At 39.7% G+C, this 22,524-nt stretch overlaps 1 protein-coding gene across 1 annotated transcript in view; it reads left to right on the plus strand.

Moving 5' to 3' along the window:
• MYOM1 (myomesin 1) overlaps nucleotides 1-22,524 on the plus strand; it is a 75,816-nt gene that overhangs the window by 42,858 nt on the left and 10,434 nt on the right. Inside the window, exons 21-37 of the mRNA XM_064434520.1 lie at nucleotides 686-870; nucleotides 1,605-1,719; nucleotides 6,120-6,276; nucleotides 7,206-7,312; nucleotides 7,436-7,480; nucleotides 10,907-11,043; nucleotides 11,884-12,028; nucleotides 12,597-12,656; nucleotides 12,850-12,917; nucleotides 13,486-13,599; nucleotides 14,165-14,252; nucleotides 14,946-14,984; nucleotides 15,078-15,183; nucleotides 17,005-17,168; nucleotides 18,702-18,738; nucleotides 19,047-19,069; nucleotides 20,641-20,696. Of these exons, the coding sequence (XP_064290590.1) occupies nucleotides 686-870; nucleotides 1,605-1,719; nucleotides 6,120-6,276; nucleotides 7,206-7,312; nucleotides 7,436-7,480; nucleotides 10,907-11,043; nucleotides 11,884-12,028; nucleotides 12,597-12,656; nucleotides 12,850-12,917; nucleotides 13,486-13,599; nucleotides 14,165-14,252; nucleotides 14,946-14,984; nucleotides 15,078-15,183; nucleotides 17,005-17,168; nucleotides 18,702-18,738; nucleotides 19,047-19,069; nucleotides 20,641-20,696 (1,646 nt within the window). The remainder of the gene's footprint in view (nucleotides 1-685; nucleotides 871-1,604; nucleotides 1,720-6,119; nucleotides 6,277-7,205; nucleotides 7,313-7,435; nucleotides 7,481-10,906; nucleotides 11,044-11,883; nucleotides 12,029-12,596; nucleotides 12,657-12,849; nucleotides 12,918-13,485; nucleotides 13,600-14,164; nucleotides 14,253-14,945; nucleotides 14,985-15,077; nucleotides 15,184-17,004; nucleotides 17,169-18,701; nucleotides 18,739-19,046; nucleotides 19,070-20,640; nucleotides 20,697-22,524) is intronic.

Raw genomic sequence — 22,524 nt, forward strand, 5'->3', positions numbered from 1 at the left:
ACTGATTATTTAATGCAGGCATTTTGCAGGGGAGTCAGTGGGACACTGAAGTTCATGGCCAGTGAATAGTCAGCACTTTGATTTTGTACCATTACAGTGATGTCTTACATAATCCCTATTTAATTAGTAGCATTTTACAAGCAGCTTCTTTAGTTTTCCTTGTCTTTTCTTCTTTGTTCCTCTACTGTGTGTGGCACTTTGCTTTCTAGTTTAAGTGCTAGTCATAAATACCTGTCTAAGGTACAAAGTAGAGAAGAATGGGGTCTTGTAACCCTTGTCTAAATGTATCACTACAAGGCCAGATCCCTGACCTTTTAGCATTCATTGAAATTAATGAAAACAACCTCCGCTGACTTCAGTGGACTTTAACCAGTCCTTGAACCAGCACATTAGCTTAACAATTAACTTATTTCCCAGAGTTTGGGGATTATTTGTCCATTTTGTAAGCTCATGAATATTTGATCAAGATACCAATCTCAACCAATTAGCTTGTGTTTTGGGTTAGTATTTTTAATTGGCATGGGTTGTATTTTGCACATTGTGTCTAGGTATGATACAGAGAAGCTAAATGTTATATAAGTTCTGTGCACAGTTCTGAGTTCTGTCTTGTTTTGGTTCTGGAGTCTTATGCACTGGTCCCTTTGGGATTTATTTTGACACCACAACCCCAACTTTTACATTTCAGGGCCACCCCATGATGTCAAATGCACAGAAGTTAGGAAAGACTCTCTGGTTTTACTGTGGAAGGAACCAGTTTATTCTGGTCGCAGCCCCATAGTTGGTTATTATGTTGATATGAAGGAAACTGAAGCAAAGGAGGAACACTGGAGAAGTGTCAATGAGAAGCCCCTTCAAAAGAAATTCTTGAAGGTAAATAACTGAAGATTCAACTACTGGCATAGCAGCATAACCTTGGAGAAGTCAGTTTTGATATCATCATGCTGCACTGATCATGGCTCCACTTAAAGGAATACTCAGTAGGACATATGACACATAATTTTGTGGAATGACTTTGAAATGAGTGATCAGCAGTATCGCAGTTCTAGAGATAAGTCTGAAGTAGGTTTGCAATTTTTATACTTTTCAGAATATTTGAAAGACAAGTAATTTTAAAGTGTGATCATTTAATATATGTTTTATAGGAGTATCCCCATGTGGTATAATTTCAGTATAATTCCTCAAGGCAGTGCAATTGAATCTGTACTATTAAATTCCTTCTTGTTTCTAAATAGGTGTGGCTGGCACTTATTACCCCGATAATTTAATTTTTCGAAGCCAACATTTATCTGCAGTAAAAGACTATGATGTTTCAGAGGTCAATGTACATGAGTTAAAAACATCCTGTTCCAAAACCAGTCCTCCTTTTGCTAAGAAATCAATGACAGCAATGACGCTGCCTGAACTATGCACACAAGGAAGGAGCAAGTCACACAGATTAGTCATGTCACTCTGGAATTGTATATGAAAGGAAAAAAAGACAACTGGAAAAGAAACAAAACAAGAAAGGAAATAGAATTGTCAAATACACAGACTGATCTTAATAAGTGTGAAATTAAAATCAGTGTTTTGCAACACACCCCTACATATATATTTGGTTCTTCCAGATTGGTGGCCTGACACAAGGTGTGAGCTACGTGTTTCGTGTGCGGGCAACAAACCAGGCTGGTGTTGGGAAGCCATCAGATGTCACAGATGCTGTCATAGCAGAAACACGACCAGGTTCGTTGGAAAGACTTCCTCTTTGTCATCATATTTACACAGGTTCCTGCTTGTGCAACGTGTTTACCTGCAGGCTACATGCCAAGAATCTGGTCCTTCTCAAGTCAAGCTTTTTTATGAAGCAAGATATGAGTTGAGGGCCATATCTTAAGTTCATTGTCTGGTATATTTTAAGGTCAGAACAGATTTTCTTATCGTAACTACAGGTTGAAGGATATAGACACAATAAAGTTGTAAGATTTGCATGTCTCTACAGGTAGGTGCATAAGTAGAGGACCAAGTAAGATCAGCTCAACAAAACAATATTACACATGTAAATTTTTCTTTTCCTGTATTAAACCAGTTGCTTATGCTTTATCATTCTCTTTTTCTTATGTAACGTAGAAAGGATAAATGAAAATACATTTTTTTTCTCTTGGCCTTTAAAATAAAGGCTTTAAAAGCACAATGAAGTAATTTTGAAGACCACTTTCAGTTGTGCAGTTCTTTGTTGGAGGCGTCCTTGAAGGCAGGCTCCAGTGTGTCTATAAGATCAGCAAGAAACACAGGAACCAGTGCAAAGGCAGCATCTCCATACCTGGAACTTCAGGAACCCTCTGGGCTTTATTTAGGTATACAAGTAACAGAGGTGACTGGTCAGAGACAACACTTTTTTGTCACCAAGCCCACAACAGAAAAACCAAGCATAGACTTGAGGCTTCCTCATCCATACACTCTTTTAGAAGTGCAGGGTCCTACCAGGTGCAAAAACAAAATCCCAGATATTTTAAACAAATCTAGTATAAGGTTAGTATGATGTAAGAAGGTGCAGGGCTACAACTCAACTGGATCCATCATACACCCTCTTCTCCTCTGATAATTTCCTTCCTACACCTGCAGACTTCATTTTCCTGGGATCCTTTCCCAGTTTCTGACCCCTAGGTTAATTTTTACATCCCCCTGCTCAGCTCTCATAGATGCACAATCCTTACGACCAGGGCAGCAAAAATTCTAACAAGCATTGAGTTAGACCTCAGTGGGGCTGGAAGTCAAAAAAGTCTGAAAAAGGAGGTGTGAAGCTGGGGGTGTAAAAGAACTGGAAAACTCAGACTAGGGAGGCTCAGTGACTGTTATTGAGATGGGATGGGAAAAAGAGACTGGAAGGAGTAGATGGTCAGTTGAAAGCATCAGTTGTAAGATTGGGATACAAGGACAAAAAGAAGGTTAGTAATTGTATGAATAAAAAGGGTTTGAAACAGGACCTTTGAAAAATATAGGAAACGTAATTTCAGATCTATAAGCTGCTGAAGCACCAGGGTTATTTCTATCACCTGCAAGGTGACAGAAAAACCTTAATAATAGTAACCTGCAAACCTGCAAATTTATTCCTGAAAACATCTATATACAGCAGCCCTTCTAATAAGAGAATTAAGCCACTATTAATACTAAACTTTTGGCTTTGCTAATCCATTTTCACTGAGGGTTAATATCTGTGTGTCATACTTCTGATAAAACATTGTGATGATAACACTCCTCAAGTGTCCTAAATAAAGGGTTGACCATGTTACTACAATTGAGAAAAAATACAAACAAACTCTTGTGAAGGTGACCAACATGGCCAAAAATATTTGTACACTGTGTTCAGTGCTCACTCAAAAGAGGTGAACTTGAGCAGAACACTTGGTTTACAGACCTCACCATTAGAGAAGGAGGGTTAATAGGTGTGACGTCTGAGGGATCACCAGAATGTGAGGATTTAGCCCAGTGAACAGTCAGGGAAACTGAAAATTACTTATGTGTACAAATCTACTTGACCCATATTTTGAGCTGAGATCTGCTGATACAGAATCCACCAAACTAAGCTTCTTAAAGGTATTAAGAAAAGACAAAAACTTATTTAAAACAATTATTTAATAAAACACCCTCTTGAGCAGGCTTCCACCTTTCTCACTCGAACCACAAAAATGTCAAGAACAATAGCACAATTTTTTAAAAATTACCATAGATATTTTGGTGCTGCCCTATGAATCATGCCTCTGTTACCATCTTGGATGGAGACAAAATATTGTCAGGTCTCTCTAGAAAGTTCCTGCTGGAATGCTACTTTTGGTGAATGTGTAAAATTGCAAGACAACTGAGATTTCTAATCAAAGAATGCAAGCAAATAATATCCTGAATGAAAATACCTGCATTCATACAAAGGGTGCCAGTTGTCTTTATTCTATATAAATGAATGCCAATCCAGACTACTTTTGATCTGTAATTTTGGCTTTTGACAAAATCACTTCAGTATATGTAGATCTCACAGGAAACAAGAAAAATCTAAGAGCAGACTGCAACTCTTGTATTGCTGCCCTTAGTCCTCGTTTATCTTGATACAAAGCAAAATTAGATTATGAGCTTGCATCAGCCACTGGAGAAGGGCCTGAACCTCAGAAACTGAGGAAACTGTCCCATTCAGCTTTTCTGACTGGATGTATCCAAAATGATGCCATTACCTCTAATGTGTGGAAGATGTCTGCTTTATGTTCTGTTATTTTTTTCCTTTCAATGCAATAAAATGCTCAGATAAATGGAGATGTGATATGACATGTAAGTATTTTATTTCTTACTGTGACTCTAAGAGAAGCTCCGGATGATATGTTGAAACCACCAAGCTCTCTAGAGGAGGGAAATTAAGACTGCTAATATTATGGCAGCTTCTTTGCCTCCACTTTGCAGAATAGGTGGAGGTGGAGTGAGTTCTTCAAATGTGGTCAGTAATGTAGACAGTTTTTTTTTCTACTCATATAAATATTAGAGGTAAATTCCATCATCATTTCTCGAGATAAATGCTATATACATTGTTGCTACAATAAGAATGCTTTGAAACAATTGTAAAAGATTCTATATTGTTCAAATTACCCTTATGGCTGTAATTCTTTCCATGTCACATAAAGTGCCATCAAAAGATTCATGGGCTAATGACCTAGAAGAAACAAAACATTAATGAAATTTCAAGCGATGAATTTTGCATATAATAAATTAAATTATAACAAAAAACTGCAAATATACTGTTGCCTAGTAAAATATTTGTAGGTCTCAGACTTCACTTATCACATATTGGCACTTAATGTGCTTCACTACTGCAAGGGCTGGTACATAACAGTACCAAAATGGGAATATTAATCTCATCTTTCATTAAATGCTTATGGCAAAGTGTGAAGACTAAGAAAGCTGTGTGCACACAGATTGTCATGACAGGAGCTGCTCACAGTGCTGGAAAAGATATGTATAATTTTAGGATGATGAAGTACAGAAATCTCTTACTATGCTTGAGGGTCGCTAAGAATTATGCTGAAAGTAAAGCATTCAATTTCAGTGTCAGGAATAAGACTCTTGTCTTTGAAGTACAATACTTTGTGGAGAAAGTGTGTCATTAGTATTCTGGGCAGCCCAGAATTGTCTTAGCCCAAGTAATAGGACATGAGTGCCCTATTCAGATGCGAGATCCAGCTCAGAGCTATTCAGATCCAGCTCAGAGCTGGATGTTCTCCAGCCCCTCTCAGTGCACATGCTCTCCCTGACATTCTCAGACAAGTTGTTGACATGAACATTAATGCCACAGATGACAAGTTCACTGGGCTGCCCAAATCCCAGATGAAATTCCCTCAGCTCCATTGGGGTGTGAGGGAGCAGAATAGAGGCACCTTCAGGTTGCTGACCCAGGATTCACCCCCAAGGCCTTTTAAAGGACAAACTGCGTCACCCTATCCAGCTCAATGACTGAAGGCACTGGCAAGACTGGGTGGGTGACTTAAGCAGCTAATTGCAAATATTCACTCCCTTTGTGGGCCCAGGATTAATGGTGCAGACGGCAGCAGGGCTGGATGCCAAGCACAGCAATTAAACCAACCTCCCTGAGAAAAGCCACTGTCACCAAAACTGTGCCTCAGTCACAAATGTGTGCTGCTGGGACAATTTGACTGCTTCCTCTTCACCTCTTCAAATGCTCACATTTGCATGTTAGTCCCTGTATAGCACTTACCCTATTAGACAATAGGAAATCCATACTGTATAATGAAAGCTCTAACTACTGCTTACCATGGAAAATATTGCTATTTAATAGCTCAGACATTTAATGGATTTAGAGTCTTGCTTTTTTTACCCCCTTCAGGCTTTTTCTTAGCCAATACTGCAACTCTCGTGTATGATTAGATTCACGCAAGTAAATCAGTTGATTTATGATGTGTTTTAACCTGTGGATTAGAAAAAGAACTGTTCTTGTAAATCAAAGACCGGAGATAATAATGAGTACAACAATTTATGTTCCAGCCGAGAAAATGGGAAAGATCTCTTAATCTACTCTCTGAATGATATCTATAGAAATTTGTTTGCTGAATTCTCTGAGAAACTGGAATTGCCTTGTTCTATTCTTTAAGGAACCAAGGAAGTGGTGGTTGATGTAGATGACAATGGCGTAATTTCCTTGAACTTTGAATGTGATCAGATGTCTCCAGACTCTAAGTTCATTTGGTCCAAGAATTATGAACCAATTGAGGATGACCCTCGACTGAACATCGATACCAAAGGCGGAAAGTAAGACCCTCAGGGGTAGCAATAGTCTTGGATTTGAGAGATCTAGACTGTCACAGAAATCCATCCTTTTAATGTATGACCTCAGGAAGAGTTAAAACTGCCTCTTACTTGATGCTTGCTTCCTGAGAATGCTGTTCTCCAGTAAATCCATACCCGACCATTTGGAAACTGTAGATTGCACAGAATGAGTCAGACCTCCTCTGTAGGCACTTTAGTGATGTTTAGGCATGGGGAGATAAAATCTGAGCTCTGTCACCTTACAACCTGTCAGTCAAGGCAGATGATATTATTATTATAATATTTATTATTATTTTTATTATTATTATTGTTATTATTATTATTATTATTATTAATAATAATAATAATAATATCCAAATAATAAAATTATCTGGCTTCTTAAAAATGCTTTTGCCCTGTAACACAGCTGTAATCTTTGGAACTGCTGCAGTAAGCAAGGCTCTCTTATGTCAGCATCACCATGGCCTGATTTAGTAACTTTTATAACATCTCCAAGCCTACTCTGTTTCATCAGGCTTTTCCCAGAGGAAGACGAGGTGAGTGCACAGGTTCAGCCCATGAAGGGCCTATGTGCTTTCCTAGTGATAGAAGCCACATTGAAAGAAACAGTGGCCCACCATAGTCATGGTGCTGCCACATGGAATCCAAGTCGACCTGTATCTACAGTATCCTTCCAGGGTCATCAAAGCCTTGACAACATGCTTTTTTCTTTTGGTGCCATCACCATTTGTACCACACATGGAAGGACTCGCTCTGATTTATAGCTGGCAGAGCCAAACATTTGTCTGTTCTGTCAGAGCAAAAGCTAACACAAGGCTATTCATATCTGGTAATATAGACAGAAAGGAGGAGTTTGGTCAGATGGATTTCACCTTTTCATCATAATGTTTTGGTTTTTTTTTTCCTTATAGGTCAAAACTTTCCTTTAAGGATCTTGGAGAAGATGATCTGGGAATTTACTCTTGTATTGTTACAGACACTGATGGAGTTTCATCAAGCTACACAATTGATGAGGAAGGTAGACACAATGCCTACTAAGCATGCCTAGTTTGCTTTCACATCTGTTTTTCTCTGCTGCTGTGTCTCTCAGATCCAAAAGGCATGCACACACCTCACATTACTTCTTTTATGTCTTTTGCAGAAATGAAACGCCTGCTTGCTCTGAGCCATGACCGCCAATTCCCAAGTAAGTGAATCAATCATGTCTGTAGGGGAGAGCTTTGCATGCACAGGGTATCACAAACCTGATCTAGTTGAAGATGTCCCTGGTTACAGCTAGGCTTAGACTAGCTGACCTTTGGAGGTCCCTTCCAACCCAAACTATAAGTCTATGGTCACAAAGCCCCTGCCACCATCAGGTAAGGAGGTCAATAGTAGTAATTTCAAGTGAAAGTAGCTCTGGATTGAAAAAATTAAGATTCTTTTTTTTCTCTCCCTCTTTCATTACATTTGTATATTACTGATGTTCTTCCCAAACAATTGCAGGCTACTGATCTACATAAGAAGTCTGTATAACAACTGGAAAATTAGTATCATACTGGCTTTGCTTCTTCTGCAGAACAGGCTTTAATACTTATTCAGCATGCTTGACCTAATTTGAAAACCAGAATTTGAAAGATTCTCTAATTTTACTCCAACCGAAGTTAACATAAGTTAAATTTAAGGTTAACAAATTTGGCAAGTGTAGTAAATTCAGCTGTAATGACCTATATGTACAGAATTTTCCTGCTGAAATTCATTTTCTCCCTCATTCCTGGAACATTTGACAAAATTTGAACATGCTGTTTACTCTTGGGATGGTATTTTTGTCAGTTCCACAGACATTTATGATACCCTGGTAGTAGCACAATTTGGTTATTTTTATTGGAAGACTACTTGAATAAATGGGGGAAAAATAATAGTGGATTACATAATGAATCATAAAGCACACAGCAAGATGATGCACACAGCAAGATAAGACCTAAACCTGGTCTTATCTCCCACTATATTCTCTTCTTTTTCATTCCAGGCGCTAAAACTTTTGCCTGCATTTTAAAATCTTCAGCTTAGTGCATGCACTGCTGGCACCTCTTCCAACTCAGCCCACATTGCACCTCTCAGCCTGGCCTATCCTTGGCTACAGAAATGGTCTTTTTGCCTACATCATCTCTCTCATTTCCTTCTTCGTCTTTTTCTCATCAGCTCTACTCTTCTGAACATACTGTGTGACCTTTTGATAGCTTAATGACAGCCCAAACAAACTCTTGTTTACTTCTGCTCCTCCCAATTATCTTCTCCTAATTATATTTTCACACTACAAGTTGGTCATCACAAAACCTTGCTGCTGTTGCATGACTTTACTTGCCCTGACCCTTCCCTTCTTGAGGACTCTTTCATGCTTTGTGTTCACTAGCAATGTCATAAAAAAAAGCTCCTCAGAACACAGATCATATAATCCTTTTTGCACTGTATGAGGTAACAGCACAGACATAGCTGTGCATGATCTTCCAGAAAGCACAGGCAGAAAAGGGAGATCACTGCAGAAAGTATCCTTAAGGAGGAAATTGTCTCATATGCTTTGGCCACTCTGGGCCCTTGTGTACACTTCAAGAAAAATATATATTACAACTAGGGGGTGAGATTCAGCTGTTTGTACTTCTGAGCAGCAATTAATGGAACTTCTGCTTAGAAACACAAGCAGCCAATAACTCCATGGGAAAATGGATTGCTGGAATAAGAGCCTTACAGAACACAGCCACGTATGGGTACAACAGTGTGTTGGTACGAGGTAAAAAGAAACTCTTCCAACTCCTCAATTTAGCAACTGCCCAAGGGCTGCCTGTCAAGTGCTGCCAGCAATTTGTAATGCTATACAAATAGGATGTAAAACCACTGGAAAATGCCTAAAATAGCTATTGGTGCTTATGGAAATATTTTAAATAAGACTTCTGTTCATGGCAGACTTTAAGGCAAATTTGTCCAGTTCCTTTAGGCTGAGAAGCGATCAGACTTTTCTCCAAAAAAGAATCCTTTTGCATCCTTTCAGCCATTTATTTAACAGCTGCTGAGATACTTTTCTCCCTTCCATGTTAGACTAAGATATTCTTAGTTAATAACAGGCAAGCCAAGTGGGGGTTTAAAATTTCTGTAGAGCTGACAGTGAGACAAAAGCAGTGCAGCCTGATGTCTATTCACACTCCCACTTGCTTCCTGTAGCATTTCAGTTGCTTTGTTTTAAGAAGTTATGCAAGCCCTGAGATTCCTTCTGTTTCTTACACACACAGTGATGTGCTGGGTGAGGAAGGGGACACACTTCCATGAGTGGGTCTTTGCCCCATTCCCTCATGGCAATGCTGCCCTTTCAGCCTCCAGGCTTTTCCTGCTCTGGTTAAGAATGTGCTTTTCCATAATTCTCTTTGTTTCCTGGTGATTGTTGCCTCACCTCCCAGGAGCTTTGTTTTTATCAGAGGCAGACCCTGTGCCACTCAGGCACTAAAAGCACAGTGCAAATAGCAGGATGAGAGAAATGAAGCACTACTTTGGCCCCAATCCTGCCCTGCTGCAGCTGAGCCTCTGCATACACGGAGCTAAAGAAACCAGCCTGCCCTGGGAGGTGTGTCTGTGCACACATGATGACTATATCATCATGTGTTTTGCAATGTGTTTGTACGCTGCTCTCAGCTGCTCCATGCTACATCCTAGCAACACAGACTTTGCACTACTGAGAAAGTGCAGCCTGGGGGGAAGTTCACACACAGCAGCACACATAATGCTGAGAATATGATTTTTACTGAGAATCTGCACATCCACCAAGACAGATAACACGGCGGAAGTCAGTGAGATGAGCAATATGCCCCCGTGTCAGAGTCTAACTCATCGTGCTTAATGTTGCTGATTATGGTGTCTTAAAGAAAATTTAAAGTGAAACTAAGCTGAGTTACTAACAGGAGCTAGCTAACTAAAAAAGAGTTACCTATGGTATAGCACATGATTTTTACATATTTTTTCCCTGTTGACACACTGAATTGGTTTGTATGTGAGGGTTTCAGTTACTTATAAGAAAACAAAATGTACTGGGGAGACTAAGGATGAGTTGGGATATTTGGTGAATTCTGGAGGTGGAGGTTCCACTCGGTAGAGGATCAGAGTGTTTTCAAAAATCTCCCAACCTACAGCTCAGCAGCTGACTTTCTGATCTGGCTTTGTGCTTGGAGATCTTTTGTGTTTTGTTTTGTTTTTTTTCCCCTCTGAGTCAGTTCACTGTCTTACAGTAATATTATTAGACAACTCATTAAACATGGGTCTGCAGCATACAGACTCACATAATGCTGCACAGATACTTGCAGCTTGCATTTGAAATAGCCTTGTTTTAGAATGGAGCACAACTCAAATCTTGAATGCTTTTAGTTTGGCCAGACCTTGTGATTGAAGGATCAAAAGAGTAAATCTCATCTGTCATTCTAGGTACACGTGGGTGGAGAAGCATTCTGTCTATGTGAAGAGCTGCTATCAGCTAGTTACCTTGAATACAGTATTAGAATATGGAAAGATTAAGTGGCTTTCTGGTTGTAGCAGACAATAGCTGTTGGGGCACAGGCAAAACAGACATCATTCCTTTCTTTCTTCATTGTAGCTGTCCCACTTATCTCTGAGTTGGCAGTGGAAATCTTGGAAAAAGGAGAAGTGAGATTCTGGCTGCAAGCTGAAAAACTGTCTGGCAATGCAAAGGCCAATTTTGTATTTAATGATAAGGAGATTTTCAATGGAGAGGTAAGGCTTTTCACTGCTTACATGTGTTTGTATTTTCATGAGTATCAATGAGGATTAGTGTCTCTAGTATACCTCCAACTAGTGTTCCACTCTGATGAATTTTCATGAGAAATAGCATATGTCATGGAAAGCATGACTAGAAAGATTTTATCCATAGTTTTGAGGTCAAGATAAATTCTACTGGATACATTTTGTAAAGGGAAGGTGTATGCCTTCCTGCCACTTTTGTGAATACCATGTGTTTTATTAACTGTGGTTTCAAGGAATCACTGCAATTGCCCAGACTCCTCCCACCTCCATCTAGAGCCCTAGAATACTCTTGTCCTCACCTCTCTTTGTGGTTTGAAGGAATTTATTACACCACAGAAAAATTCCCAAGTGGTTGATTCCAGCTGTAGAACTTGTTACCCCCAAAAACAGGACATGGCATGACTTTGTTGCGGCACTGATACCAAATAGAAGGCAGAGAGGGGGCATTCCAGACACAGCCTTGTGCAGTATAATCACGCCCAAAGAAAGCATTATTCTGAAGAGATGCAAATCTAAACCTTTCTAATGAAAAGGAACATAGTACTCTCTGTGCAACAGGCATGACATGTGCTTGTACAGCATCAGTAAATAAACAGATTTATTTATTTATTTATTTGGTTGTACCTTTGGAGCTGGAGCTAGAGATAGTGAGTCTAGAATAGGATAGGGATCTGAACAAATGGGAACCTGAAGAAGTGGGACTCCAAATAAAGAAAACAAAGTTTCTCCTAAAGAGACCATTATAACACTTCACAAATATTTTCTGTCTCTGACATGTATTAATTGTTGCTTTACTTTCCACTCCTGCAGAAATATAAAATGAAGGTGGACAAGAATACCGGCCTTATTGAAATGATTATGGATAAACTTGAGGAGAAGGATGAAGGCACTTACACGTTCCAGCTGCAGGATGGAAAAGCAACCAATCAATCTAGTCTTGTCCTCATTGGTGATGGTAGGCTAATCTGTATTATGCAGTGGGCTGGCTTTTCACTCTTTTCAATACCAATAGACCTTCCAGTTTTTTTTATGTCACAGTTTTGCCTACCTCCTACAGGACAGGGTGTATGTGTAAACTGAAATTTTTAAAGTGATGGGAGAAATGGGAATTATTACAGAAATGTGAAATACTGCAGCATATCGTGGTTTGCTTGCCTATGGGTGGAATGAAAATTTCCCATCTAAAAAGCCCATTCAGCTAGGAACAAGTAGCTGCACCTGTTAGAGCTCAAGCAGCTGCTGACTCTGCTGCCTCTCATTTGCCTTCCCACCAGGGGCTGGGGATTGCACATCATCAGGCAGGACACACAAATCTCCTGATGACTGCAAGCAGCTAGGGAAGTTGAGTTAGCCATAATCAGCTTCTGACACTCTGGAATGTCCAGTGAAAACCTGATCCTGTGGCCAGCTCCTCACTGACATCCAAGGGACAGGGTTAGACTGAACTGTTACAGTGACATTCAGCATTGTACAAATGGCACATGAAGTTTAACCTTGTATTTCTTACTGGTTTTAATTCCTAGTATTCAAGAAGCTACGGGATGAAGCAGATTTCCAGAGAAAAGAGTGGCACAGGAAACAAGGTGATAATACAAATACTTATAAGTATCACATATGTGTTAGTCTGTTAAGAGTTTGTTTATAGTTATATACATTTATTTGAAATACATGGGTTTTGTTTAAAATACAACAGAATTCTTGTCAAGTAAAATACATCTGTCTTTTCATGAATACCATTGATGTGACCTTTAAAAATATAACTGTAATTTCAAACAGGTCCTCATTTCGTGGATAAACTGGGATGGGAAGTTACTGATGAGTGTAATGTGATGTTGAAATGTAAGGTAAGGGGTAAGGAAAACCCTGAGTACAATATTCCACACTGGACTACCACTACCTAGATCGTTGGGAAGGGGCTAAAGAGATACCCTTTGCTTTTGTACTCCCAGATGCATGTTGGACAGTGACAGAGCCTCCAAAGGTTAATCCTGCTGAGGCAACAGCTCATTGCATGTAACAAAATATGTTGGAAAATAGCTTGAATTTCTTTCTTCAGGTCTATCAGCCACCCACTCAGAGAAAGGCACCTGAAAAGGAATGACAAGTCTTTATAAATCCAGGGACTAATTCATTTTTGGCCTGTTTATGCATGTAGAAATTCCCTGGGCAGGATCTACTCATTCCCTGGTCTCCTTTTCTCTCTGTTTGCATCCCTGCTGTTTTCCCTCTTGCCTCTCTCATTTTAAAATGGAGGCCTGCAGTAACTCACTGCAATCAGGTGGTAAAGCTTGCTGTTCTTCTGTGAGAGACCTGAACACGCTAACCCATGGAACAAGCTAACCCAAATTACAACACTGAGCTCCCCTGCTCAGATTAAGTGAATAATTGCAGTGTGGTTTTCATCCATTTTAGGTGGCTAATATTAAGAAGGAAACACACATTGTATGGTACAAAGATGACAGGGAGATAATGGTAGATGAAGAACATGACTTTAAGGATGGCGTGTGTACTCTCCTGATATCAGAGGTGAGTGACTGTCTTCACTAGCCTTCAGTTGAAATTACTGTTCAGATGAGTTATATGATTTAATCTGGTACTCCAGCAGAACAATTGAAAAAGGAAGTGGGTTTTAAAAATGGAAAAGCTCATAAGGCGTCTGTGTTTTCACTAAAGCAAATGTCTGTCTGTAACTGCTTGTTCAGATTTTCAGGAAATGATGACAGAAGAGATAATAAGCTTGTCACTTCCTTTTCATGTCAATTTAGCAACAGATTGAGACCACATTTCTATTCTGAATAGCATTTGGAAAGTGCTTGTCACTCAGGCTTTCAGAGTCACCAGAGGGGTCTGGTTCATACCCAGCCTTGCAGCAGATTTGGGGTAGGACAAGGTCCTGCATCCCAGGACCTCCTGCCAAAGCCCATCCCACCACCCCAGGCAGGAGTAGGGCAGCTGGGGGGCACGGGGGCAGCCTCAGGCATCAGGTACCTGCTGGGGACAGGGACAAGATATCAACTGGGTTCACAAGTAGAATCTATATTTTTCTACAGTACTTATTCTGAAAACTGGTTTTATCATTGCAATGTTGCAGTTTTCTAAGAAAGATGCTGGCACATATGAAGTCATACTGAAGGACGACAGAGGAAAGGACTCCAGTGAGCTGAAGCTCAAGGACACAGGTCAGAGCCTGGCTGTGGTCAGCCACACCAGCAGATACCAGGACTGAAGTGGGTTCAGGGTAATACAGGCATCTGCACATGTTGCCTTCCTGTGGCTTTGGGCCTCATGCATACAATATCATCTGATTAGAAAAACTGAGATTTTTCAGTTCAACTAACGTTTGAATACAGCTTATTGCATCTGGATTCTGTATAATTCTGGGAGCATACAGTGATTACCACTAAGCAAAATGACAACAGATTTCCTCAGGGGGCCATCAATAAGCTTACAAGTATAGAAAAACATTAGAGAAGTAGATAATTTAAAAATATTTTTAGTATATTTTGTCAATTACTTAGAGGCCTTTCCACTATGTTCTTAACATTCCACCCCTATGCATTAGAATGTATATAAATGGGTTAGCATTCCAGCTGAACAGTGTCATTTACAAAAAAAAGTAAAAAATAACAGTGTTTTGTTCAGCTGCAGCAGTATTCATCAAGACTGTACTTAAATAAAGTCTGGAAACTGTAAAATAACAGGCTACATTTCTGCATTACTCTGATTTCTAATATGCTTGAAAAGGTAGCTTTTTCAAAAACTGGTTTTTCAAACCTTCTGGGGAGAATATTTCAGAGCCAGTACTTGTTCCACTGTTGACTGTGTTTGAACTGCAGACAGAGAGTCTTAGTCTCTGGATTTTATTTCCACAGCTTTTGCAGATCTGATGAATGAAGTATGCAGAAGGATTGGTAAGCACTTAATTCTTTTTTCTAATGAATGACTCATTGTGGCACTCAATGAATGGCTGTATGGCTGCATAAAACCATGTGCTCTTCTTTCAGCTTTATCTGCAACAGACCTGAAAATCCAGAGCACAGCTGAGGGTATCAGACTGTACTCCTATGTTACTTATTATGTAGAAGATTTGAGAGTAGGCTGGGTGCACAAGTAAGTACACAAGAGCTTTGCAAAACCCAGTGCAATTTTGGTTTCATAGATCCAGAAAGAGCCTGGATATGTGAGAGAGATGAGGCCCAGGTTTCTCCTCGTCTCTCATGAGTCCTTACCTCATATGAGTTTGTTTCAGTCAATTACATTCACAGGAAAACACCATGAGAGTCAGGTGTGGTGGTTCCAGGCCCTCCTGTTGTGTCTCTCATGAAAGACAGTCCTATGCCACAGAATGCCAGCAGGATGGTGCTGCTTCAGAGCACTTCCCAGCTCCCCAGTGACAGCTGCATCTTTCCCTGACTCAGTTTTAAGCAGTGATGCAAATATAACCCAAGAACCATCAGGCTTCAAAAGAGGCCAGCACCATGGGTTCAGAGATACCTGCCCTGGATGTCTGCTTGTCTAGAAGCCACAATTCAGTGGAACTGGGACAAGCAGGCATATCCTCTTAATGCATGGCTTCATTTTTAGGAGGCAAAGCAAATTCCAGCATGTGCCTGGGGCAGTAAAATCCAGACAACCCCTCCTGCAAGCACTACAAATGTAACCAAGACAGACAGAAGAACTGAGATTTTAAAAAATAATTTGAATGCCCAACTCCCCATAAAATTAATGGGAGTTGCACATCCAAATCTATGAGACAGCTTTGAGTTCTCAGCCAGCACAAACAGCTTGCACTGGAAAACCCAGAGAAGTAAACAACAGAAGTAAACAACTTAGATCACTTCAAATCCATTATTACTGTTCTTGTTGTTTCACTTCCTGTGGGCATGGTAGTAGTTAGTCTGTATGATGGAATCTGAATTACTGATCTCTCAATAAAACTCATGTAAATGAGGCACAGAATACCCAGGATGTGCTGTACCAGGCTTGCTGTAATTATTGACACTGATGTTAACCAGCACCCTGTCAGAGAAATGAAAGCCATTTGAGGCCCTCTTGTTTCTTGGCACCCGTTTTGACTTGGTATCATCCAAAGTCCCAAGTATTTCAAATAAGTGCAAGAGAGAATATGAAGTGTTGTGGGTTTTTTTCCCCCTCTCTCTTTCTCTCTTTTCTCCATTTTATTTTTAGAAACTTGTTTCATCTTGAAGCATGTAAAATTAATCTAGAAAATTTTTTCCCCTCCATTGCATTCAAAGTTATCAGTTTAAAGATAACAAGGAAATTAGCAGCTTATTTGGCAAATATCTTTTGCCTTATTATTAACTGCTTAGCTAGAAAACTAAGAAATTTATTTTGGGGGGGTGAGGGAGGGGGGTGTTGGGTTTTTGAATTTTTTGTTTTGTTTTCTGGGGTTTTTTTTAATGGAAGATACACTTATGTCAAAGTGTGTTTAAATTCCAAATATAGCAGAGCATCAGAAACCATTCGAACTGGGCAAACACCATTTCTGACAAAAGTGGGTTTTTTTTGTGTAGATACAGCCCTGTGTACTTTTGTTTTGCCCAAGCAGAAATAAACCTATGCTCAAAAGAGAACAGTAACATTTTTGGCTGCCTGGGCTACCCTTCAGAGATCTGGTTTTTAAACTTGTAAAGCTTTTCTATGGCTCAGGTCATAGACTGAGATGCATAATTCTTCTGCAAGCTCTGAGGATAGCTGGACCTTGAACAGGGAAAGGCTGTCACACCGATTCTGCCCAGCTGGCTCACAATTCTAGCAAGGGTTTGACTTCAAAGGTTTCAGAATATGGTGACATACCATAGCATCTTGTAAATAATTTAGTAACTCCAGATGTGCTCAGTGACTCAACACGAGCAAACCTTTTTTATACTGCAGTGAAACCAAAAGGTAACATTGTTTTGAACTTTTCAGTGATACTCAGATTAAGTTCACGGACCGGATGAGGACTGGTGTCACCGGGGAGCAGATCTGGTTGCAGATCAATGAGCCCACTCCACAGGACAAAGGCAGATACATAATGGAACTCTTTGATGGCAACACAACGCACAAAAAGACCGTGGATCTTTCTGGACAAGGTAGGCCATTCCCTCTGCTAACATCCTTGCCGTGTGGGCAGTGCGCTGTGGCAGCGAGGGAGCATCTACAGCAGCATCTTGCCACAAATCTGTCACCCCGTGGGGTCTGCGTGTGCACCCATCTGTCTGGCATTCTTTGTAGGGACTGTGTCAACAAGCCTGACAGAGTTAAGAAGCATTTTTGAACAATACTCTTGGGCACACAGTGTAGCTCTTGGGGATGGTGCTGTGCGGGATTGGGAGTTGCACTTGATGATCCTTGTGGAATCCTTCCAATTCAGCTTACTCTGTGTTTATGTGATTTGTTCTCCCCAGCCTGTGCTCTCAAGTAATAAAATACAAACTGCTTTTTCCTATTCCAAATACCCACTTACAGTCTGCCTACTGAGATGCCAGCCCAGTTACTGAGCTATTTTACAAAACCTCTTGTGTTCCTGGCATTGATTGGCAGTATTAAATATGAGTTGTAGCACTGAATGCCTTCTATGTGTCTCTCTTCCAAGGAATATTTCCAGGAGGAAGTGAGGGACGAGTTTGTTCTGATACTTTCCTACTCCATTTCTTTGATGGGTGTAATAAAACTCCTAATTTTTCAGAGATGCCAAGACCTCTCATCAGCATGAGGAAGGACTGTTAAGGGAAAAATTTGGATTGACTGTTGGAAGCTTTAACTCTTTTACTCTGAGAGAGACCTATCAGATCCTAGAGAATAGATTAACTCCTTCCAAACTGTTCTTTCCATTCCCAGCTGTTCCCATCCCTAAAGCTTCACTTTTTGTTTGCAAAAGCTCTGTGTAAGGGTGATAACATTTTAATCATCTCCATGCTGCTCCTTCTGGTACTCTATTTACACTTTCTAGGAAAAGACATTTCTTCTTCCCTTTCAAAGCAGGAGAGGTTGACCTCCCCCATGATGGCAGCTTAGCCTGAATTTACAAAGTAGACAACAATTTGTTGTTCACTTTGCTTGCTGCCATCAGTGTGATGCTTCAAGCAGTTGTGAAAAATCCTTGGAAAATCATATCTATTGTATTCCATAACCTGCTGGTCTCTGAAGTGGGTGTGTGCAAGATGACCCAGTGTGCTTCACTGGGGCAGCAGTGAGAATATACAAGATGTTCACTCGTATACATCTACACAATCTACAAATAAATTTACATATAGGGAGCGCATGCTCAAAATAATTTTATATAGGGATGTATAATATACAAAGTTTGGAAGGTCACTGCCGTAATCCCTCATTTAGGTGATGTATTGTGCATTTCTTCCTCTCTTTTGTGAAATTACTTCAACCTACTACTTTCCTGCCCTCTGTCTTAAAGCCTGACTTCTGGAAGAAAAAAGTGTGTTTATGCATTATGACATATACCAGATGGCCTTTATCAGTCAAACCATTCAGCATTTTAGTGTTTGTACAGTACACATGCATGCATTTTAAATTTATTACATCTACATTTTAAATTTATTTATTACTTTTAAATTTAACTTGTTTGATTATTTATCTCTAAATGTACTTTTTTCCTCTTCACAAAGCCTTTGATGAAGCCTTTGCTGAGTTCCAGAGACTAAAGTAAGTATTATGCCACCTAAATACAGTAATGGCAGCCATAAAATAATAACAGTATTTGTTTGCTTTGTGCTGGAGATAACTTTATCTTATGAAACAAGTCCTAGTCATACAGAAGCCCGTAGGAGTTTTGCATGTGACTTCTTTAGTGCAACTCTTATATCACAGGTAGCAAAGAAAGGGCTGTATTGCCAAGGAATGAGATATTTTCCTTAATGGATTAAAGCAGTTAAAAAGATAATCTATTTTTCAATCACTCTAAGTAAATCTTAACTGAAATTGGATTTTCCCTTTGTTTCTTTCAACTCTAGGCAAGCTGCGATTGCAGAGAAAAGTAAGTAGGCCTTCTTTGACAATGATTGCAAGAAACTGTCTATGAAGCTTTTCTTCCTCTCCAGGAAGGTTGTGTGTTGGGAAAGAGAGGGCATGTAGGCATGTTTACATGTATGTGCTCATCCTAAAACAAGTTTGTCCTTACACCAAGGAGAAGTAAGCGACCCTTTGTTGATTTAACATTGGTGCGCTTTGCAGCTAATCATATTATTCTTATGGGTTAGGTTGATTTTTCTCATCTAAGCTCCTGTTCTCAGTATCAGTTAGCCTTCTCTAAAAATGAACTTTATTGCTGGGATCTCTCATGCATGTTCTCTGCACAAAAGTCTCTTTGTTTTCAAAGATCGAGAAAATAATTTGGCTAGTTTTGAATGCTCTAAAAATGTCAAATGGCTCTGCATTACTTAAAGAAATGTAAGAAAGCAACAGTAGCTTTTGAATTGCTTAGAATGTCCTCACACTTTTGCCTGTATGTCAATTGCAACAGAGCAACTAAAACAGAAGTATGCATTAACTACTTAAGGAGTAAGCTATTAGCCTTCAACTTGAATTATTAAACTTATTATCCTCCCTACTTACAGAAGAAGCCATGGAAAAATGAATCGTTCAAATTAATTTCAAATTACTTTCAGACCTGCATAAAAATGAGGGCAGAACTGGCATTTGACAAGTTATTTGAGAAAAATGCATAGAGAGATAGAGCAGGGCTTGGACAGACACAAACAGTGACCCCCACAAGTCCCGGCTGAGACAGCGTAAAGGGGTCAGCGATTGCCCTGACCTTTAATTTCTGACCTGGACTATCTGTAAGACACTGGCATGTTAACTGTCACAACACAGTGCCTTTCCTGGTCTCACAAGGCTGTTATCTCCGTGCTCCAGAGCACATCTTTTACAGAGCACACTGGAGGGGAACATTCTGTACAGTCATTTCCTTCCTCTGCCAGGCTCCACCCAGACATGTAACGAACGAAATCCGTATTCCAGGATAAGTGCGCTAAAGCCTGCATGTGACTGGCTTATTTGTGTTTGTCTAAGATTTCTGTGGGACTCTTGAATTTAAAGCTAGATCAATCAGGTACCAGTCTCACTTACACACAGATACACACAAGTGGTGGAATGTCATTGTTGCCACTGAGACCGAAGTCTGTCTTTGTATCTAGATTAAAAGCCAATCTCCAGTGCTTTACCAGGTGTCATTCATTTCCCTTTGGACACCCAACGTTTTTAGTTTACTGCAGTAAAAACTTTGAGCACCAGATCTCAAAATCATTTTTGTGCACTCAGAATTAAAACTGAATTGATATCAAAGTCTGCAGGACACTGCACGTGTACTTTAATTCCTCTCTGTAAGTGATTGACACTAACTATTAACACATCTTTTGCTGTGAATTCAACATTTTTTAAAGTCCAAATGGTGTGCTAAAAATGCTGGATAGTTCTCTGCTAGCACAGATATCAGAGACAAATTGTACATAAATAAGACAAAAGGAAAGAACTAGAAGAGAAACAGAATCCAGCACACAGTTGGTTTTGAGACACTAAAAAAAAATTAATCTTCTTTATTTCCAGATCGTGCACGGGTACTTGGAGGTTTGCCCGATGTTGTCACCATCCAGGAGGGCAAGGTACAGTAAACTAACTGAAGCTTTACACAACATCCCAACAGCTTGAATGCCTTTCAATTATGGGAAAACATTCACCTTTTCTTTCAAGATGCCATTTTAAAAATCTGCTACATTATTTATTCATCCCCTGCCTTCTGTACATAATTCAATGGACTTGCACAGATGGGTTTATGTATTCAGGGCAGTGTCTCTTCTTAAGAATTAGATAAAAGTGAGATGACAATGTGAATTGGGACTAAAACTCCTTATGTAACCAGCTCTTTAAAAATTCATGCACAGGTTTCACAGTTAGATTTTTTTCTTGTATCAGGAAAGCATCAGGAAAGTTTAACTCTTGTTTTCACATGGGAGCCAGTCATTCTGTGCCTTCTGCAGTTAAGCTCTTTGCAATGTGGCATGGTAATCACACCTGTAGAGGCTGGCTTTTAAATGGTGTAAAAGTAGTAAACCACAATAACTCAATTCTCATGCAGACAATAGGAGAAAAAATTCTTTATTTCCTCAGGGTAAAGGAGAAGGAAGTCAAAATAAGTCACTGGTGTTATAATGGATTATATTAGGAGAGTTTAGCTGAAAGATTATGGTAAGGCACTCCCAGAGGAACACTGATGCTTGAGCACAGAACAGATGACCCAGAAACTGAGTTCTCAGTCTCACAACTTTTTCCCTGCTTCTACAACTTACTGTTTAACAGAACTGAGACCAAGAAGCACCTGCTCTTCACTTCTTGCTGCTCTGCCACAAGCCAGTTCCTCTTCACAGTGTGTTCAAACAGTGAAATAGGGCATGTGAATGTCACTGAAAACCTGTGACGTGACAACTGCAGTAAGGCAGCTCCCTGGTATTTCTGGCTTTATCTGTCAGTAGGTCAGCTGGGTTAAAAGAATTTGATTATAAGCTCAGCAGAAGTGTTAAGAATCTAAAATCTTATTCTGAAACACTTAACAACGTGAGATATAGTAGACCACAGCAGTTCTGGAAAAATCAAGTGTGTTGACATTACAAAATAAAATTCTTTAACAGATTTAGCAGTTTGAGAAATGCTGTAAAGTAAGAAGCACTCATGTGAACATTGTAACTGTAGATAGAAGACACAAAGGAACAGAATGAATTAGCAGATTCTCAGCTAATCAGTGCTTGGAGGCAAGATTCTCATGATGCTTTGGCAGGGTGTAAACTTGGGTGTAAGCTTTTACCAGTTTTAAGCTTTCAGACAAAAGAGAGTTGATATGAAATTGTGTATGAGTTCACTGACACAAAATGTGCAGTGTTTATAAAACGAGTTTGTAAAAATGAGTTGCAAAATCTTACCCAGACACATGTTCTCCTTGACAGCAAGGACATTTGTAACGTTTGAATATGTGGCTGAAATACTCCCAGAACTCGAGACAAATATCCTTGACCTTATGTTTCTTGATTCTGTAGAGGATTGTTTTGAGTAGGACAGAGTGATCAGGGAAAACAGAGCTGGTTTGGGTGGTGTTAGCTCATCTGTCTGTTGTTTGCATATATGCTGGAGAGAGAAGAATGCAATTCTCTGTTGTGTAACTCATGCAAATTGCACAATCATTGAGGATTTTGTAAAACAGCAAATGAGGTAGCAGAGGTCTGGCAAGCTTTGATTGTGAATTCTAGGGCCACCATAACCACAAACCTATGTGAACAGATTGGTATCCCGAGACTGAACTTCCAAGCACATGCTTATCTCAAATTTAAACTTAAATTGTGACTGTGATGCCACTTATTAGCTTTTTACATGTGAGCTGAAGGGTATGGCTGAGAAGCAATGAACCAGTGTTTACCAAGTGTTAATCAAATAGCATTCCAG

This window comes from Passer domesticus, chromosome 1 (genome assembly GCF_036417665.1).
Source record: "Passer domesticus isolate bPasDom1 chromosome 1, bPasDom1.hap1, whole genome shotgun sequence".
Classification (NCBI taxonomy): domain Eukaryota; kingdom Metazoa; phylum Chordata; class Aves; order Passeriformes; family Passeridae; genus Passer; species Passer domesticus.